The sequence below is a fragment of the Tachysurus fulvidraco genome, chromosome 13, assembly GCF_022655615.1.
Source record: "Tachysurus fulvidraco isolate hzauxx_2018 chromosome 13, HZAU_PFXX_2.0, whole genome shotgun sequence".
Lineage (NCBI taxonomy): Eukaryota > Metazoa > Chordata > Actinopteri > Siluriformes > Bagridae > Tachysurus > Tachysurus fulvidraco.
The window spans coordinates 23,846,940-23,867,339 of record NC_062530.1 but is presented as its reverse complement, the minus strand read 5'-3'; the positions used below and the strand labels follow the sequence as shown (position 1 = coordinate 23,867,339).

At 40.1% G+C, this 20,400-nt stretch overlaps 1 protein-coding gene across 3 annotated transcripts in view; it reads left to right on the top strand.

Moving 5' to 3' along the window:
* Positions 1-20,400, top strand: part of garre1 (granule associated Rac and RHOG effector 1) — a 52,962-nt gene that overhangs the window by 9,006 nt on the left and 23,556 nt on the right. For all 3 annotated transcript variants that reach the window (XM_027161397.2, XM_047822552.1, XM_047822553.1), the window contains exon 2: positions 16,350-17,783. In XM_027161397.2, the coding sequence (XP_027017198.2) occupies positions 17,271-17,783 (513 nt within the window). In that variant the 5' untranslated portion in view covers positions 16,350-17,270. The remainder of the gene's footprint in view (positions 1-16,349; positions 17,784-20,400) is intronic.

Here is a 20,400-nt window from a genome sequence, read left to right as displayed (position 1 = left end):
ACAGACGGGCGATCTTTTTGCACAAAGCCATAAGCTCTAAATAAGTCTTATCTGACTTAACGCACTCATTATTTTTAATATAAATTATTGTCAATTTTTTTTTTTCTATTGAAATGAGTAAGCTAGCTTTCACTTCTACCTTCCAGGATTTACCCCGATTGTTCGTTTCATGTTCACAGATGCCTGTGCCCTTTACCTTTTATGGAGTTTTGTGGGCGTTGCTACATGTAAATGAGCTGTTTCAGGAATGTGCTTTAGACTTCACAGGTGATCGACATGCACACGCACACGTAGAAAGAAAATGAGATTTTTTTGGAACTCCAGTAGAGCGTTTTTGTTAGTTTTTTTTTTTTGCTAAAAAAAAAAAATAATATAAAGATTAGACGTTGATGTTGATGAGACTTTTGACAAGAAAATTTTGAGGATTTCTAAGACGATCTTCTCAAACAAAATGAAAGCAAGATGGCAACAGGATGATGTGAAATACACACAACATCAAAGGAATCCATTGAAATCCTAATATAATGTCACCATCTAACATTCCCGAGATTGAACTAAACGTTTCGTTACAGCCGACTACAACCCCGCAGAAAACCCCATTATGTCCATTTTGGTTTGTTTGTTTGTCCAAAAAGTTTTGAAAACGTTTATGTATATATATTTCTTTCTATGGAAGCTGTTTTTTTTTCTCAGTTGAGTCTGAACACGGAGCCATTCTGTAGTTTTTTGGAAGGAGATGCTCATGCTAGTCTCCAGCGTCTGCGGTAAAGCTTAAATATCGATCGTTCACGTCATCAAACGTTTATTACACGAGTAACACTGTGCCGTCTTTAGAAATGATATAAAAAGTCAGTTTAAATGTGAAGACTAGCTCACTGATGAAGTTGAGCAATCTACTGACTGCAGCTTTAAACTCTCAGAAGTCTTTTGAGCAGCGAGAGCAGACCGAGGCTCTCTGCATTGTACTGAGTCTGTCAAGTGAGGCTGTTTGGCAGCGCTCTGCTCTCACTGAGGTCATGTGGAATGTATTTCCTGTTTGGGTCTCTTCATTTTAGGAATGAGAGAAAGTAAAAAAACAAGACTTGCTGAAATGACGGCGGTCTTAAAAAACGATCTGAGGACTTTTTTCAAAATATGTCATGTAAAGAGCACGCGGTTGTTGTTTTTTTTATTTTTCCTTCGAGTTGGCCGACGCAGACTCGCTCTGTTTTTATTAAGACGATTGTAAGATACGAAGTCAGTATTAAAGACATTGTATAAAGAGCTGAATAAACAGTACGGTTCATTAGAAACAAATTTTGTTTATACGCTTATTAAGGAATCAAATGCTTCCAGACACGACGTTGGAAAATAATCAACAGCAGGTTAATGCAGCGATGTTGCTTGAGTTACACGCAGCAGAGTTACTCTCACCACACGGAAAGTCGGTTCAGTTCCTTTAACGTCACGGTCTGAAGCAGTTTCTCTTGTACAGCAGCGATCTTATAGACGGTTTCGTTTATTGAAGGACATGCCTCATTTTCCATCCCTTCTCTTATGTGTCTCCTAAGTGTTATGTCATGCTAAACCACAAACACTTTACTTCTCCGTCCTGAAGATGTCCTGAAGCTTCGTTCCAGTTTTTCCTTCGACACCGAAGACTCCTTACATATAAACGTTAAATAAACAATAAACAACGTTCACCGCTCGTTAATATCATTAAAACATCGCAGCTGGACGGAATCTTCTGACCAATCAGGATCGAGAACGGATTTCGTCATGCAGTTTGTTCCGGTTCGTTTATTTGATGATATTTTCTAGAACCGGACTGAAATTCCATGCGTCTGTGTTCGCCATGTAAACTCGCACTACCTGGATTAAAGCCGGACTAAGTTTACATTTACAGTATTTAGCAGACGCACTTATTCAACGCGACTTACATATTATCTCATTTTATACAACTGAGTAATTGAGGGTTAAGGGCCTTGCTCAGGGGCCCAGCAGTGGCAGCTTGGTAAACGTAGGAATCGAACTTACAACCATCTGATTTGTAGCCCAACACCTTAACCACTAGGCTACCACAAATTGTCACTTAATAGTCGTCGTCACGGTCGTTAATCGTACACTGGAGGCTCTGTCTGGGAATTTCATCCTTTACACAGGTGCTTTGGGTAGTTTAATTTATCTAATTTATTTGTTTATTTTTCCCTGGAGCAGATTGACATGTCTCTGAGATGCATTTCTACTTAGTCCTCTTTGTACAGATATCCAGAAATTTCACCTCACGTCACCTTTTAATGTCCACAATCTTCTCTTTTATTCTAACAACTAACTCGCTATGTGTTGGAGCATCTCAGGTGTCTCTCAGCCAGGTTCCTACCTTTAATGTGTATCATATGTTATATGTGGTATGGAGTTTGCTTTGTCTTTGTATCACCTTCATTTAGAGCTCTATTTATACGTTTATTTATTTGTTTGTTTGTTTGTTTGTTTGTTTGTTTTTGTTTGTTTATTTTTGGTTTATTGCTACTCTGACTGTAAATTTCACTCACTTTTTCCTCACACTTTTTATGTCTATCTGTCTATTTGTCTGTCTGCCTCTCTCGGTCACACACACATTTTATCTGTCTGTGTCACCTCTCTCTCTCTCTCTCTCTCTCTCTCTCTCTCTCTCTCTCTCTCTCTCTCTCCTTTCTTTCTGTCTGTCTGTTTTTTCCTCTGTCTCCCCCTCCCTATCTGTCTTTATTTTTCTCTCCCCCTCTCTGTCATAACAGAGGCCAGAGTAGAAAAGCCTCTTCTTTCATGTTTTCTTTGTTTTGTTTTGTGTTTTTTTTTTTCTTTTCCCCTGCCTGTGAAGTGAAGACGTGTGGAATATGTGACTCATGTTAAATGAGTGTGTACCTACTTGTGTGTTTGTGGTTAAAGCAGGACTCAGCATTTTCTTTAGGATTCGTTCTGATTTTTAAACGACGTTCTCGTTCCAGTAACCAGAGCTAACTTTTTCTCCAGAAAGTTCTGGAGATCTCGTGTTCCGTGTGCACTCTGTTTTCTGGCTGGTAGACGGCATGTGTAACGGTGTGTAAAGCGTGGTGGTGGCACATGGAGGTTTACGCTACTCATTCGTTTATGTAAATCGTTATCTGTCATGCTGATGGACAGGGCTGTAAAATTCTGTTGTAATCTATTTTTGTCCGATATTTTGTATTTGCCGGACTGACCGAATTTGAAAAACAGATCACTGGGTATTGTATAGACACTAAAATGCAGAGTCTGGGTCAGAACCGTCTGTTAATGCTGTATTATAGATAAAGTAAATAATTAACCAGTAAATAGATGGCTATATTATTTACACTTGACTAGCAGGCTAGTTTGTGTAAGTCACATGTCCTAATGAAAACCTTTAACTTTAACACACACACACACTCTCACAACTAGCTGCTAGATTTTCTGACTCTCTCTCACACACACGCACAGCTAGCTTTTCTGACTTTGCCCCCCCACACACACAGCAAGTTTTCTTTTTTTACTTTTTATTTTATTTTATTTTTTACTTTTCTGCCTCTATCCCAGATACATATCAAGCTTTTCTGTCTTTGTCTCATACACTACTAGTCCTACACACACACACGACACTGAATACTCTAACCTTACATTATTAACTAATCCAAAAAACCTAGCAGACACAAAACAAAGCCTTCTGTAGGGTTGTGTTGTTTTTTTTGATGTACAGTAGAATGTGTGTTATTTGAGATGTTGTGGTGGTTGTTTGGTTGGTTGCAAAACTTGTGTATCTTTCCTGTACTGACCTCACTGTGTATGCTGGTTCTGCAGGACACGATCATGTCGCGTTAATGTCTGAGAATGTGCACAAGCAAGAAGTGACGCACTGAGTGAGTGCAGGACGTGTAAACTTACACACACATTCACTTTCTGCCTTTCTCTCTGTCCCATCTTGTAGAGTCTCTCTCTCTCTCTCTCTCTCTCTCTCTCTGACATGGGATTGGATCCTTCGTTTCTCTCAGAGTGAAGCTTCACCTTTTGCAAATGTTCTCCCAGGGTCTCGGGCTGCTCTCAGATCTGTTTCTTCTGCACAGAAACAAACAAATGACCAGCATCCTGAATACTGACAGACTGATGAATATGAAGATGAATAAATCTAACATGCAGACATGTACGCACAGATCAGTCAGTACACACGGCATTACAAAGACACCTAAACACCACTAAATACCACAGAACAATAATCAAGAGCCTCAATAATCATCATAATGGTGATAATACCAGTGTTGTATAAAGTACTAGAAAGCAATACTTGACTAAAAGTACAAGTATCGTACTAGAAAAAGACTTCAGTAGAAGTGAAAGTTACCTTTTAGAATATTACTCAAGTAAAAGTCTTAAAGTATCTGATATTTACTGTACTTAAGTTTCAAAAGTCATTTTCTGATATTTAATGTACTTAAGTATTTGAAGTAAAAAGTAAAATTTCAGTGATTTTCGGTAGGCATAAGATCAGGGGCGGTTCTAGGGTTTCATCTTTAGGGGTTTTAGCCCTCAGTGAGAATTTAAAACAAGAAGAGTTTTATATGATATATTATATGACTACATAGTAAGGCAAAAGTTATGGTATTATTAAATGGTAAAAGTGGTCACCAAAATTTTCTGCATGATGTAATGATGCCAGTCTTGAATCAGATCAGTTCATGTATGTGTGCATTCTCTACAAACAGTGTGTCCAATGAATGCAGTCATTAATGAACTAATATCCACAAGACAAAGACCAAATCAATAAATGTTATTTTTATTTAGTATTTAATGGATTGTTTGCATTAATATTTTGTTTGTGCTACAACTCTGGTAATAAGAATAGTGACATTTCACTGCTTTTGGTTGCCGTCTTTGCGGCTTTCAGCCGATTAACGTTATAGATAAACACCTCCAGCTCTGACTGCGCGTGCACGGTGGGCGTACCTGTGCTTATGCGTATACAGCGTGCGGAGCGCGTAATGTAATCTAGGAGCAGTGATTCGCCAAACCTCCCTTATTGCAGTCGCACACATTTCTGCTGATTTTATTTTGTAGTAACGAGTAACAAAGACGCGTAGTGGAAATATATCGGAGTAAAAGTTTACATTTTATCTAGTAAATGTAGTGGAGTAAAAGTGAAAGTTGACCAATTTAAATAGTGAAGTAAAGTACAGATACGTGACATTTCTACTTAAGTACAGTAACAAAGTATTTGTACTCCGTTACATTACAACACTGGATAATACTACTCGGTAATAAAGTAAAAATAATTGAATATCTGAGAAAAATCAACAAATTCATTCTGATTCTGTACCAAATGGAGATGTTTAGAAGTGGATTTGGGAAATGGTTTTGGTTAAAATTAAATTAAAATATAATGATCTGATATAGCTGTGGTTTTGTGTTTTCAGTTATGTCTTAGGCTTTTATTTTTAATGTCCATTTGTTTCCCCAAAAAGTGAGAGAGTTAAAAAAAAAAGGAACAATTCGTAGTCATCATCATAGTGATAACGACGTGTTTCATTTGGTCCAGGATTGCGATCTCTTTTCTGTAGCTGAGTGATACCTGAATATAATTTTACCCTGTGACGAGTTCTGTACCTGTCAGACAGCATTTTTGTGAATGTTTTAAGAAAAACAGACACTCAGGCTGGTAAACGGCTGTGAGAGAGAATTTTGTGCAGTTTGTGCACAGCAAAGTTTGTGAAGCTCCCCAGAGAAGCGTCGTGATGTGGATTTGTACAAAAACACCACCAGCAAATGTCACAATGCTTCACCTTAGCATGTGTTGTGTGCGTGTTGGTGCTTCATGCAAAAGCTGTCTCTGTTTAGATTTTGAGCTTCAGGATGTGTTTACGGGGATTTTTCAGAACACACACTTGTCACGGATTTCCATGAGGACGTCGACAAACTTTTTAGTGAGTTTCCTGCTCACATGATTGGTGGACACACATCAGTCCACACCTGGAACACAGCAGATGTCAGAACGTCCTTGTGCACTTGGCCTTCGCTTCTCCAGAGTTAGATCCTGTTTGTAAAGTTCTCATTTCCGTTATGTTGCTCAAACACTTCATCGTAAAACTTTCGTAAATATCTAGTTTGGCCTGACGCGTCTTTCTTCACAGACACGTGAAGTCGGCTCGACGCGGTCGGATGAAAGCGCCGCCCTCTTCCACATACACAACCTCACAATCGTATATAGCGTCGTTGTGATTACCGCAAAGGAGAAAGAGAGGAAAAGAAAGCACAAGCTCTTCCAGCACAGAAAGCATGCAATCTCCTGCAGAAAAGGAACACGTTTGTCTCACGTGCCACTCAGTACTGTGGTTTTTCTATCCAGACGCATTCAGAGCCTCCTGATTTCACCAAATGACAAAAATATCACCGATTTCTCACACAACATCAGAACTACACGAGTTTAAAATGTTTTAAACTGCTTTTGTCATTTCATTATTTTATTTTCATTTAAAGTGAGTTTCTTTTGCCTGGTTTGTGCCGTAGAGGACTCGTTTTTGTTAGTAAGCGAATATACACAGATTTATGGTTTGTGGAATTAAGCAAATTTTTCCCCGTTGCAGTGCGTCTGTTTTCGGGACGTTCACCGACACGTGACGTCTCACTTTATCTGTAGCTGCATACTTTGTCCAGATCCCCTTGATTTTGTGTCTCCAAAGCTCCACTGAAACAAACTTCTTCCTCCTCCACAGAGTTACACGAGTCTTTAGAGCGAGTTAGGCTGGTTAGTTGATACTAGATGTTGATACCCGATGCAACTGGTGCGAACACGGTAACGTTATCAGCTTGTACGTTCTTGGATGCTTCCCACTCCCCGCCCCCACACCCAACAAAACAAAAGCTTTAAATAGCATTAGTAAAAATGTTAAAACATCTGGTTTTAAGGTATGAAGCCATCCTGCCTTCTTATGCACCGTTGTGTCAGTCAGCTGTATGGTCTGGTCTTTATCAGCAATCAAGTCTGCGCTGAACTCTTTATCAGCAATCAGGTCTGCGCTGACCCATTGACACTGTTGTAGAAAGGACATTTACACTATTTACTGTATCGTGTCACACAAATGAGGATGAGGTTCCCTTCTGAGCCTGGTTCATCTCAAGGTTTCTTCCTCATGTCCTCTCAGGGAGTTTTCCTTTCCGCCGTCGCTCCGGCTTACTCATTGGGGATAGGGATAAATATATTTATATTTAATATAAGTATTAAAGTTAAAAAATTTTTTAATTCATTTTAAACTTTAATTGTATATATTAATTTGTTTATTTTTATCTTTATTTATTATTATTGTTATTATTATTATTTCTTTTTCTCTCTCTTCTGTTTCCATACTTCTGCAAAGCTGCTTTAAGACAACGGGGAATTGTTAAAAGCGTTATACAAATAAATTTCATTGAAAATTGAATCGGTTACATTCGGTTCATCCAGCCTTCAAACGTGTAAACCGGATGGTTCATCAACTATGCAAATGTGAAGTTTTCTACTCATCGATGATTAGTTTTTGTTTCGGTTTGTGTGTTTGTTTTTTTTTAATGACTCCAACATCCGTTTGCTCAGCAAGGCTTGTTGAACACAGTGGACACTTTTACAGTTTTTTTTACACTTTTACTTTATTAAAGAATGTCCTATCGTCCTTTTTAACCGGTTACAGTCACATTAAATCTCGTGTAACATACAAGCGAGATCCTGTTATATGCAGTTCGTCAAAAAATATGCAGTCCTGTTATATGCAGTTCGTCACGTTACCAAAAAAACAAAACATAAAATCCCGACAACGTCCTTTTTGAAACAATCTACAAACGTGACCCATCACAGTGAGCTCAGGCTCAGTTCATTATGTGGTGTTCTAGTTACATTTTGTTCTATCGAGTGAACATGGAAAGGGAATCGTTTTCTGATGTCAAACAGATGGACTAGAACTGGCATGAAATAAGCAAACTATTTATTTATTTATTTCCAGTACAAGTTAAAAGGGGGGATCTCATGACTTAGTGTGTGTGTGGGAGGGGGGTGTCGGTGTGTGGGTGTGTCTGTGTGTGGGTGTGTGTGTTTAGAGAGGGTTTTTTTCCTGTACGGTTTCCAAGGTAATGCGTCCTCCGCTCGTCTGCTCTGTTTGCATGTGAAATTTCCCTGCAGAAGCTGAAACAGTTTCTGTAGTTCTGACTTAGGGAATCTTAGATGGACTAATATACGAAATTAAACAAACCGACGTGTGCATTAATTACCGACTTTCCTTTCCTAGCAAGCGTCGATGATCACTGTGCAAAAAAAAAGCGCCGTAAGTGAGGAGGGAATTTATCATATGTGAATTTTCTATGATACACAATGTGTCTCATGGTGTGTGTGTGTGTGTGTGTGTTAACTAACAAATTACCATGAAAAAATATTGTTTCTAAAAGTAAAACACATTAAACAGAATAAATAATAACCTGTAATAAAAATAATAAGCTTTAATGTGTGTTAAACTGAAGGGGGAAAATGGTGTGTGTGTGTGTGTGTGTGTGTGTGAGACAAGAGATAATATTGTACACTGTCTGTGTTAAACACCACTAGTTATTTAACCACAGAAGTCGGAGCAGCGTTCTCAGCAGCCTCGGGGTTTGAAACGTGAGCTTTTGGCTGAAGCCTGAAGCCTTCTGCAGTCAGGAGGTCACTTTGTCAGTGCATTAGGTGTGTGTACGTGTGAACAGGCTTACTGAAGGTGCAGATTTTGGTTCCAGACAAAACAACGTTTCTATAGTAAGCCTGTGGTCATGAAACATGCAGATTCTCAACTTTTAGTTCGTGAGGAGTTTAAACTTTGTTGACTTTACAGCTGAACCTTTATTCCTGAAGTGAATTTTCTTACGTTTACAGAAGCCCTTATCCAGAGAGACTTACATTTTTATCTCATTTTATACAATTAAGCATTTGAGGCTTAAGGGCCTTGCTCAGGGGCCCAGCAGTGGCAGCCTGGTGGACCTGAGGTTTAAACTCACAACCTTCCCATCTGTAATCCAACACCTTAACAAGTGAGCTACCACATAACTCTTTTTCAGTCCTTTCAGTTGCCACTTGTGCGTTAACTGTGTGTGTGTGTGTGTGTGTGTGTGTGTGTGTGTGTGTGTGTGTGTGTGTGTGTGTGTGTTTTCACATCAGTAGCCGACACAGTTGCTTATTGCCACTTGTGTGACTGCTGAGCGCGACCTCTGCCCTCTTCTTACTGGGAATGTCCATAAATACTCACACACAGATGAACAACTGCTCACACACTTTGTCCAGCGTGTTTGGTTTTTAGTTCTCAGCTCATTACTCAGTGAAACCTTTTTCTTTTGACTTCATAAACGGCACGTTAGCTACATACAGCTACCGCGTTTATAAAATCAGGGTGAAGCGGATCGTTTCACTTGGATTTACAGTTATGCTCTCAGTCCTGGTGTGTCTGCTTGCTTCATAATCTCCAGTCAGACTGAAAACCACACCTGGGATTCGACCGCATACAGTAACATGCAGTATATCGTCTGTTAGTCAGCGTTCCTGATCTCTCATATCGTAGGTCTGTTGGAACAAAAGCAAACTATGGATGTATGTGGAGGAGCAGATTGCTTTTTCCTCTCATGTATTAATCACCATGGATAATATTGACAGTAGAAAGAAAGTTCAAAATGTCAGTATTCTAAAACCCTACTCCTTAGGACACTTTCATACTGATTAGAGCTGATTTTATGTTTTTGGTTTGCTTGTTTTTGGTTACCTGTATGAAAAGGTAAACAGGCTCCGTGAATTATTACACAAGTGACAAATGTGTTCTGTGTGTCAGGTCCAGCAGTCAAAGCACATAGTATTCAAAGACTCTTCTTCGTCTTCTTCACCACCTTCTTCTTCTTCACCACCTTCTTCTTCTTCTTCTTCTTCTTCTTCTTCTTCTTCACCACCTTCTTCTTCACCACCTTCTTCTTCTTGTCTCAGTCCAACCCACAAAATCCGTTCAGTTACAAGTAACGTTTTTTTCTTTCTTTCTTTCTTTCTTCATTCTACTGACACGATAAATGTAATTATTTGTAGATAAAGACATCGTATCATACCAACATCTTCACTTATGGTAATATGATCTTTCATTATATTCAGGTGATATTTATTTTGTACTTTAACAATGGACACAATTTAATAAATGTAATTTATTCTACGTGACACAAGACACCGATGCTGTAATAAATTATTTCTCATTCTGTAACTCTATACTATAACAGGACACGTCGTCCACGTTGACGGTCCGTCCACAGCTGTCTTCATGGTGCGCCTGTGGTACCAAGTGCTGTTGTTTAAATAGACCACATTAATCCACACTCACGGTGACTCAGAGTCGGTTGTGTAAAACTTTTGTAACTTGATATCTGACACCGTGTGAGAGACCCAGAGCTCCATCCGTCATGTTGTAGCTGTGACTGTGTAAGTGGGGAAGACTCCCAGACGGACCACAAGGTAAAACATTCCTCTGCTTCATTGGCATCAGATGTCCAGGACTGTGAGAGCCAAAGCAGCTCCAAGCTCTCGCTCTCTCTCTCTCTGTCTGTCTCTCTCTCTGTCTGTCTCTCTCTCTGTCTGTCTCTCTCTCTCTCTCTCTTTCTCTCGCTCGCTCTCATTCTCTCTCTCTTTCTCTATCTCTCGCATGCTCTCTTTCACTCACTCTCATTCTCTTGCTCTCTCCCTTGCTCTCTCCCTTGCCCTCTCTTTCTCTCTCTCTCTCTGTAAGAATGAGTTATTAAACTGAACGAATAATTAGAAACACTTCAATTTTGTCTTTTTGAACCTTTCTAGGCATTTATTTGTAATCTTCTCTGAAGACTTTTTTCCTCTTTGTGTAAAAAGCACTCTCATTAAATCATGCCCAAACCAGGCAAGAGATCATGCATCAGAAGGTGATCTCGGTGACTTTGACCCTTGTGTCCGTTTGAGTATTATCTCAAATAACTACAGTAAACAGCAGAAAGCAGGACACCGTAGACGGGTTTCATGTTAGAACGAAGGAATCAAACCTTTCTGCAGTTTGCTGTTTGCTTGTAGTGCCGAGCGCAGTATGGCCATCTTGGCGTCACCGACACACCGTGTAAATCAGGTCTGAGGATGTGAGGCAGAGAGCGATTTGTAACTGGCAACAGTAAGAACACTTGAAGAAACTCGAGCCGGTTTCCTGTCTGAAGGAGCAGCCGGGAGCTCACGTCAGATAGAGAGCTCGCTAAGCTAAACTGGCTCAATTCCAACTCCTCCGTCTTCGTCGCCGTCTCCGTGTGCAGTTCTCTCGGCATCTCCTACTTGGATTTCCATACCTCAGCTTTATTTCTGATGATTTGCACCATGATGAAATCCTGCAGATTTTAATGCATCAGACCTAAAGATGTCCACATGAATTCTCATGCGGTGAAGGCACACAAGTCATTGTTAATGAAATTCACAATCAGGGATTATTCAGTGTTAGAGGTGGCATCGAGCAGGGAGGAGAGACACAGATCCATAGTGATACCTAATGTGATTAATTTAGTTATCTGTCTTTAGCCTTTTGGCCTCTCGTATTCTCTCTCTCTCTCTCATTCTGCTCTGCTTTCTCATTCTCTTTCCTGTCTCTCCATCTCTATTTTGAAAGTTAACATGATTTGTGTTAATAATCAGTTCTTCAGTTTCCTGCATTGATGCAGAGTTTTTCCAGCTCCATGACACATTGTACATATTATTATTTCCCCCCATTGTTGCTCATTGTAATCTGTCTCTATTGAATAAGTAAATAAGTATGGAGTGAGAGTTTTCCAGCATTTAGCTCATGTTGTTTTGATCACATCTTTTTCACCACTTCCCCTCTCTCCGTCTCTCTCGGAGCGGTCTGTTTGTTTGTTTGGGTGCCGGCACTAATTCTCTCCGCACGGTGACAAAGAAAGTGCAGCTATTCACATCGATATCGATTCCTCTATCGTATTTTAAACGCTCCAGCTGTTGTTTATGCACCTACTCGAGTGTGGTCAGATACTTACTCCACAGTTGATTCTCAGTGTATTTTGACTCCTTATTTAAATCATAAGCACAACATTTTAGTCTGAATAAAAACTTAGTCTCAATAAACACAGTGGTTTAATATTACATATATAATGTACTAAAAGTTCAGAATATCTTTTAAAAATTAATACATCATTTATAAATTCTTTAAAAAATGTCTTTCCCGAAGTAGAGCTCCAAAGTCGGCTCAAATGACCACTTTCTGTGGCCTTTGGTGGTGTTCATAAGCTACTGAAGAGCTCTTTGTTATAACATGCTTGTAATCAGTGTTGTATAAAGTAGTAGAAAGCAATACTTGAGTAAAAATAAAAGTATCGTACTAGAAAAAGACTTCAGTAGAAGTGAAAGTCACCTTTTAGAATATTACTCAAGTAAAAGTCTTAAAGTATCTGATATTTACTGTACTTAAGTATCAAAAGTCATTTTCTGATATTTAATGTACTTAAGTATTTGAAGTAAAAATTAAAATTTCAGTGATTTTCGGTAGGCATAAGAGGCACTTCATCCGGTAGGAATCTTATATTCCAATGTACAGTATTTGTGTCTTTTTATTGTGCGTGTTCGGTTCGCTTGAGGTCAATACGGTATTTTCGTCAACGCACATGTGATTGGGATGAAAATACCTCAAAGTTTCCCAGTAGGAGAAAGATTAATTGAGTAAACAATTTGTGTTAATTTCGCTCTCAAAATGGTAGGGAAAAAAAGGTGATGATCATGTATATGATGTGGCTCTTTGCGGTAACAGTAAAAAATGTGGCTCTTGGTCTCTGACCGGTTGGACACCCCTGGTCTAGGGTAACGGGAGGTCCTCCAGTAGGTGCTTCCATGATGGTTTCAGTTGTGCTTCTGTCTCGTTTTGGCAACGTTACGCTGAAATAGAGCGTGCGGAGCTGCGTAATGCAATCTAGGAGCAGTGATTCGCCAAACCTCCCTTATTGCAGTCGCACACATTTCTGCTGCTTTTATTTTGTAGTAACGAGTAACGAAGATAATTAGTGGAAATATAACGGAGTAAAAGTATACATTTTATCTCGGAAATGTAGTGGAGTAAAAGTGAAATTTGACATAAATTTAAATAGAGAAGTAAAGTACATATAAGTGACATTTCTACTTAAGTACAGTAACACAGTTTTTGTACTCCGTTACATTACAACACTGCTTGTAATGAATAATGCGTGGACATGACCAGCATTTGCTCTATATATTTTTACTCTATGGTTTGTTCAAACAATGCAGACAGATTACAAACCTAATTAATAGCACATTTCCATGATGCAGATCACTTTTTTTTTTTTTTTTTTTTTTTTTTTTATGAATTGCATCACATTGTATCTTTGAACCTACATTAGTCATTATTCGTGGTGTGATTTCTAACACGGTGCAAATTTTCCGTACATATTCACTGCTTTGACATATAAATGCTGCTGCTTTGACTTGCACCCTACTGTGCCGGCCCTATTTGGTTGAGTAATTGGTTCGTGTCCTCATTCTCTTTAACTCTGTAACCTTTAACTCTGTCATGTGTGAGCAATCATCACAAGACTTCACTATTCCTCCATATGCACTTCTGAGTTTCTCAATCAAATCTTTTTCTTTAGATGAATCCAAGTTGGGCCTGGATAGATGGATGGATGGATGGATGGATGTTCATGCTCTTTTACAGGACGTTACCACACTCTGAGTAGATGTTAATCCATCAGGTTTACTACCAGGAACTTTGTTTAACGGCCTTTAAATCAAACCTCATCACTCACTTTCTACCTCCGTCCTTAGAAAGAGGTGCGGTGGTGGGGAAGTTTGCTTTTGAGGAGGGAGAGAAGCTCACAAAAGAGCCTCTCGACATGTAGCCGAGGTGACATAATGGCCAGGCCGAGTAAACATATGAAACTATTTGCACTGGTGCTGGAAGCAGGATTGCTCTTTGTCGTCACCTCCGCCCTAAACACACACACACATGCACACACACACGCACACACGCACAGACAAGCTGAGGAAAGCCACGGGACCTCCAACCCATGACAAAACTTTTCAGTGTTTAATTAATATGACTTTGTCTCTCTTTCCTTTTGTTACACTTTCTCTCTCTCTCACACACACACACACACACACACGCATGCACACATGTACACACATTCTTTGAAAGGAAGCAAGGTTTGGAAATCAGTGGAACAAACTGTGGTGTACAGGAATGTAAGAGCAATGTAACTGCGATGACTGGAGCGGAGGGGCGAAGGCAACCAGACGCATCCTCAGGAAAAGACTGTGTTTTTCTTTCCTTCTGTTTCTCTCTCAAGCTTCATTTCCAACCAGCACCAACGATTCACGCAGAGCCATGTGCATCACATCATAACACACCCGGCAGTGACTTTTCTGACTAGGGGTTTGGTATCTGTTTTTCCATAACAGTAGCAGTGAAGTAAAAACAAGACATGAAATGGTTTCTTTTCCACCGAGGTGTCCGTCTGTCCTTCGGGAACGTTGTGCAGCAGGACGAATTAATAATCATTGACTTTTTACTGTATGTAGATTTACCACAGGTTGTGTTCTCTCTGTGTAACATGCTTGTTTATATCTTTGTGTAAGCTTTACGGTAACTAACTGCAACGCTGCCATCATTTTTTTGTCCTGCTCAATCGGCCTTCTACAAAACAGTGTTAATTCTTAAATAGTGTCACTGTCTGTATGAAAAGCAACCGAACCTAACAAGCTTTCTGTGATCATTTTACATCATTGGGAAATCCTACCCATTACATCCTGTGCTGAGGCTTGGAGCTTTATTTTTAGTGTAAATACACTCCAGGAAGCTTTCACTCCTTTCTGTCATCTCTAACGCAAAAGCACAGAACAATAAAATATAGACCTTATGTTATGGTCATGTGGCTTACGAATGGTGCACCGTTTGTGTCCATGTCACCTCACCTACAGCCTGAAAATGAGGTGCATAAAGTTATATATATATGGGAAGATATGAACATCTGATTGTGACTTGTGCTTGTGCAAAACAATCATAATCCTGCAGCTACGTTACTTGGCAAATAGACGTCTAAAATTCTTATCTCATACAAATAGCGTGCAGGAAGAACTGCAGTCATGCGTACTTATTAGAATATTAGGCCACGCCCAAATACTTTGGACATGAAAATAAGTTAGCGAGCTCATTAGAATATTAGGCCACGCCCAAATACTTTAGACAGGAAGATTTCACTGAATTGTAGAACATTGAAATCTAGAACCTTAGGCTATATTTTCACATCTGTATTTTCTAGCATATCTATATTATCTACAGAAAGGTGTCAGTCGATTGTGCTTATCTAAAAAAAAAAAAAAAGCTTCTTGTCAAATAATTTTCCCTGATATCAGTATTGGATCATTTTAGTATCTTCTTTTTCATCTAGTTTGCATTTTATTCGCACGTCATCCTTTGAATCCTTGTCATTTTAAGTATTATAATATGTACAAAAAGAGAAAAATCTAAAAAGTTTCCCAGGGATTTAGAAACCTGCTGTGTGCGAGCCATAAAACCGATCACTTTCAGATATTATACTTGAACGTTTCTGGAGATGAGGATAAAGTACAGCTGGAACATTTTGTGCTGTTTCACTGCACAATGGATAAAGCACATTTTGTATATAGGAAGCAGAAGGCACTGGGATTTCTGGAGATTTCAGAGTGCTAGCTGAGAGTCGTGAGAACCACTGCTGGACCTTTCACCTCATGATCTCAGCCTCGTGCTCGAATCATTTCCCGTCTCCGTTTCGGATAAAAGTGTCTGCCACGTGAATAAATGTAAACGTCACCTTTCCATTTACATGTATGCAAATTCGGCATCGGCGCGCAGCTCTGTGGCGTGGTTGTGAGAGCAGCAGTGGTGGAAATGGTTTGAATGGCGGTATTGATTCTCCAAATACAGATCTCCAGTGTCTGGGAACAATGGGACACTTTGGCTCGGTCTCCGAGTGGCTCCACGTCCTGACATGTCGTGTGTCATATGTGGGTTTCTAAAGCAATGGGCTGCATCTAGAACAGTCTGCACCAGGATATGATGTCATGCTTCTATGGTTACTCAAGTCTTAGACTCCCATTATTTTTCCAAATGACCTTTGACCTGAGGTTTTTTTTTTTTTGTTTTTTTTTTTTGGTAATTGATTGCTACAATTTGAATGCCAGCATTGCTTTATTAAACTATATATAATAGTTTATATTACTGGGTATCTTTATTATTATTATTTATTTTGTATATATAAAATGGCACGTCCTGTGATTCTGACCCTTTCTCGCTTTTTGTCTCTTTCTTTCTGTCTCTTTCTTTCAGGAAGTGACCGTGAGGCCTTACGGACACGCCGTGCTTTGTGTCGCTTTCAAGGAGAATCCGAAATCTGCTAACACACACACTTCCTTTGAAGATTAACTACCTCTGGGGCATTGGGGAGGAACTCTAGACACGATCTGGATGAGTTTCCCAGCAGCAGCGGCGGCGGCAGTGGTGTTGTGGTGTTATCTCTCTGACAGACTGGATCTGTCAGCCTGCTAGTGTTCAGTCTGCGCCGAGACTCCGTCGTCCTCTAGTCAGACATTTGCTTTTTCACTTTCTTACTGTTGACCAGTGGACAATTACTATTCTCATAACCATACTGTGGGATTTTTTTTTTTCTTCTTTTTTTCCCAGACACCTTTTTAGAGATTTTCTATTTTTTATTAGAGCTCTATAAACATACACAAACACGTATACAATAGAACGCTATAAGGATTTTTTTTTCACCTCAGTTTGAAGGATTTATTATTATGCACTTTCGGGATTTTTTCAGGCTTTACGGTTACTTGTGGTGTGAATATATATATAAAGAGATTTTATCTTTATAATATAGCGAGCGGCAACACGTCGATCCTCCGTATATAAATATTTTTTGTTTGTTATTGTTGGTTTTTCCCACCACGTCGTACACTTCAGCAGAGCTGCACATCTCTTTCAGGCGGCAAACTCACATGATTGTGTTTCTGTTTCAATTTCATCGCCTCACCGTTACAATAAGGAATACTGACATGACTCTCTGGCTCATGGAGCATTTAAGCTATCAATTTACTTGAAAGAAAAAAAAACCTTTCCAAGTTTGTACATCTGGGCAGAAATCCTTTTTTAATTCCAATTTAAAAAAAACAAAAAAAAAAAAACAAGGCAAGCCGAGTCTTCGCCAAGCCTGTGGTGGGAAAGGGCACTTGGCCGTGTCCACTACTTATGTATTGTTGCAGCGCGCAAGAAAGTAAAATGGACTATAAGCGACGCTTCTTGCTTGGCGGGTCCAAGCAGAAAGCGCAGCAGCAGCACCAGCAATACCCGCTGCCCGAGCTGAGCCAAGCCCTTAGTGCTCCGCTTGGAACCTCCTGCTCCACCCCAACCCCGCTAGCACCGGTAGGCTCCACTCTTTCTGCTTGCCATGAAGTTTCAGGCACGAGCAACACCACAACCGCAATTGCTGACATCCAACAAGGGATCTCTAAGTACCTGGACGCCCTGAACGTCTTCTGTCGTGCCAGCGCCTTCTTGACGGACCTCTTCGGGAGCGTGTTTCGTAACTCGCGCTACTCCAAAGCTGCCATGCAGCTCAAGGATGTGCAGGAGCATGTGATGGAGGCGGCCGGCCGCCTCACGGCCGCCATCAAGCCCGAGATCGCCAAGATGCTGATGGAGCTCAGTGCCGGTGCTGCCAACTTCAAAGACCAGAATGACTTCAGCCTTCAAGACGTGGAGGTACAATGAGGGAACTTTATTGCTTGGGTGTTGATTAAATTATAATCAGACTGCATGCCGATGTTTGTAACGTGTTCGGTCACTCTAAAACCAGTTTACATCGGGTTGCATTATCTGTTACAGGTCCACATTTAAACACTTAATGTAAAATTCCCTCGTCATTAAGTTACTGTCCAGGATGCGTCGCTGGCAGAAAAGATGAATCATCTTTGACGTGTTGATTTGGCCACTTCTTGAAAGTATAGCTTACTACTTAGATTATTTGCTGAGCAATCATGCTGACACTAGTGATCAGGGAGGTTCTGCTTGACGTTTTGTAAGTTATTTCCATTTATGTGTAATAATGTCAAACTTCATGTTCATGTGAAACGTGTGGGAGAGCTGTTCCCTTTTATTACCATGCCGAAGAACGGCGTCTCTTCAAAATCGCAATCTAGATATTTAAATAATAAGTATCGCAAAAATCTGTCGTGTGTTCTAGTACATTGTTATTGGTATCATGTGACATTTTAATTGAGCTCTGTTGTAAATTCTTTAGCTGCCCCCCTCCTCCCACCAGCTCCCATGTTTTATTTAGGTTATTGATAAAAAAAATAAGGTGTACGTTAACTGACCTAAAGCAGATTTAAAAGGATTGAAGAAGTACTTTAAGGCTTATTACTTTACAGCACAGACTCACTCTTATGTTCTGTATTTACTGTCCACTCTCTCATCGATTCTTAATCGTCACAACATTAAAAAAAAAATTAAAAAAAACCTAAGAAAGAAATTAGCGGTTAGTTGAGAAGACTTGCTTAAAATCTGTTGTTATTAGGCCGGAAATTATGTGGTGCAACTTCTACCTGAAACACAGTGGGTTTGATCTGTAGCAGAGGTGCAAGAAATGCCAGCTACGTGTGAAGAAATAAAATCCGTAAAAAATTCGACTCGGGGCAGCTGTAATTACACGCAACACCACTAAGTTACAACGCATCATTTTTACCTTGTTTACTGCCAACATGGGGAAATCAGTGTGAACCGAAGAGCAGTGTAAACTGGGTCAGAGTTGATTTTGCATGAACGCAGCACCAAGGTGCAAAGCAGATTTGTCTCTCGTCGTGGTCTGTAAGCACCCTAAGAGTGTTCGCTACTGAAAAGTTTTCAGAGCAGAAAGTTTTTGCTGGCACAGAGGAAGCGTGGAAAAAATATCGCTCAGTTTGTCCTTCTTTTGGATGTTCAGACTTTTCTACAGACACGGACAGACTTTCCTATGAAATTCTATGATCAAATATGACCCTTGGCAGATTTAGGTTTTAAATCATTTTCAGCATGTAGAAAGAAAAAGGAAGGAAAAAAAGGAAAAGAAACTTGTGCAAGACTCAAGAATTAGTGGAGAAGTAGATTTCCGAGTCAAAGCCAAGCTCTGTTTCTTTTAACTTCATTCGGTTAAGTTCAAAACACAGGTTTCGTCTGATTTATTGGAAATTCAGTTAAGCTCCTTACAAAAGAATTCTTGTTCAAAATAAGTCATTGGCGCAGGTTATTTTTCCTCTTTAGGACGGCGTTAAACTCTCCTCGGTCTTGCCGCTTGTTCCTGAGGTTAAGCCGCGTTCGTGTTTTCCCAAAGCCGAATAGACGGAGTTTAGCTCGTTGGCTTGAACGAGTTTAAATACGGTCTTTTATGATGGAAGGAGGACCGTGCCCTGGTTGGATTCGGATGTGGTCGGTGCCCAGAGCAGGAAGGCCGCACACCACAATCCGTAAAGCAGGTCATCTTGTGGTGAGGAGTGAAAGCGAGACCTCAGTTAGGGCCGCGTTAGTGCTGCTTACCTTCCTGCTAAATTTGAAATGGAGATTTCTCACTGGAAACTAAGACAGTTATATTTGTTTGTTTGTTTTGCTGTCGATGTTAAAGTTACTTTATAACTGTAGCATGTTGCTTAGTTATTATAGCATCAGATAAACCTCTGAGTGTGTGCTAATTATTCTTATACCATCAGGTTAATAGAGACAGTTCAAGGGTTAATCTGAAGTCAGAAGAAGTGTCGTCTTTTTTTTTGTTGGTATTCACCGTTTCAGACAATCGCTCTGTCTGTAACATGAGCAGTGGTTACATTAATGTGCTCGTTCTGATATGTTATTGTCTCTATAGCAACAGCTCACACACAGGAATTTGTACTGCAGACACTCGCCATAATCTAAGACTAATAAAAACAAACAGGTCTTTATAATGATTCGTTTAACCAAGTAAAAGCATGTAAGAGTCGTGACATGGTGACATTTTCTTATCACAGTCTTGATGCTTTGTGAAGTTCCACAGCTCAGGAAAGTCTTCAGGACGAGAGGAGTTACACTCTCTCCAAGTCCCTTTTACAAGAAATGCGAGAGAGAGAGATTGGGATAGAGGGTGAGGGGGAAAGAGAGAGTGAGAGAGGGTGAGGGGTGGAGAGAGACTGTGAGTGAGTGTGAGGGGAGAGAGAGCGGGGGAGAGTGAGGATGAGGGGGGTGAGGGAGAGAGAGAGGATGAGGGAAAGAAAGAGAGAGAGGATGAGGGGGAGAGAGAGAGGGTGAGGATGGAGAGAGAGACTGTGAGTGAGTGTGAGGGGAGAGAGAGCGGGGAGAGTGAGGATGAGGGGGG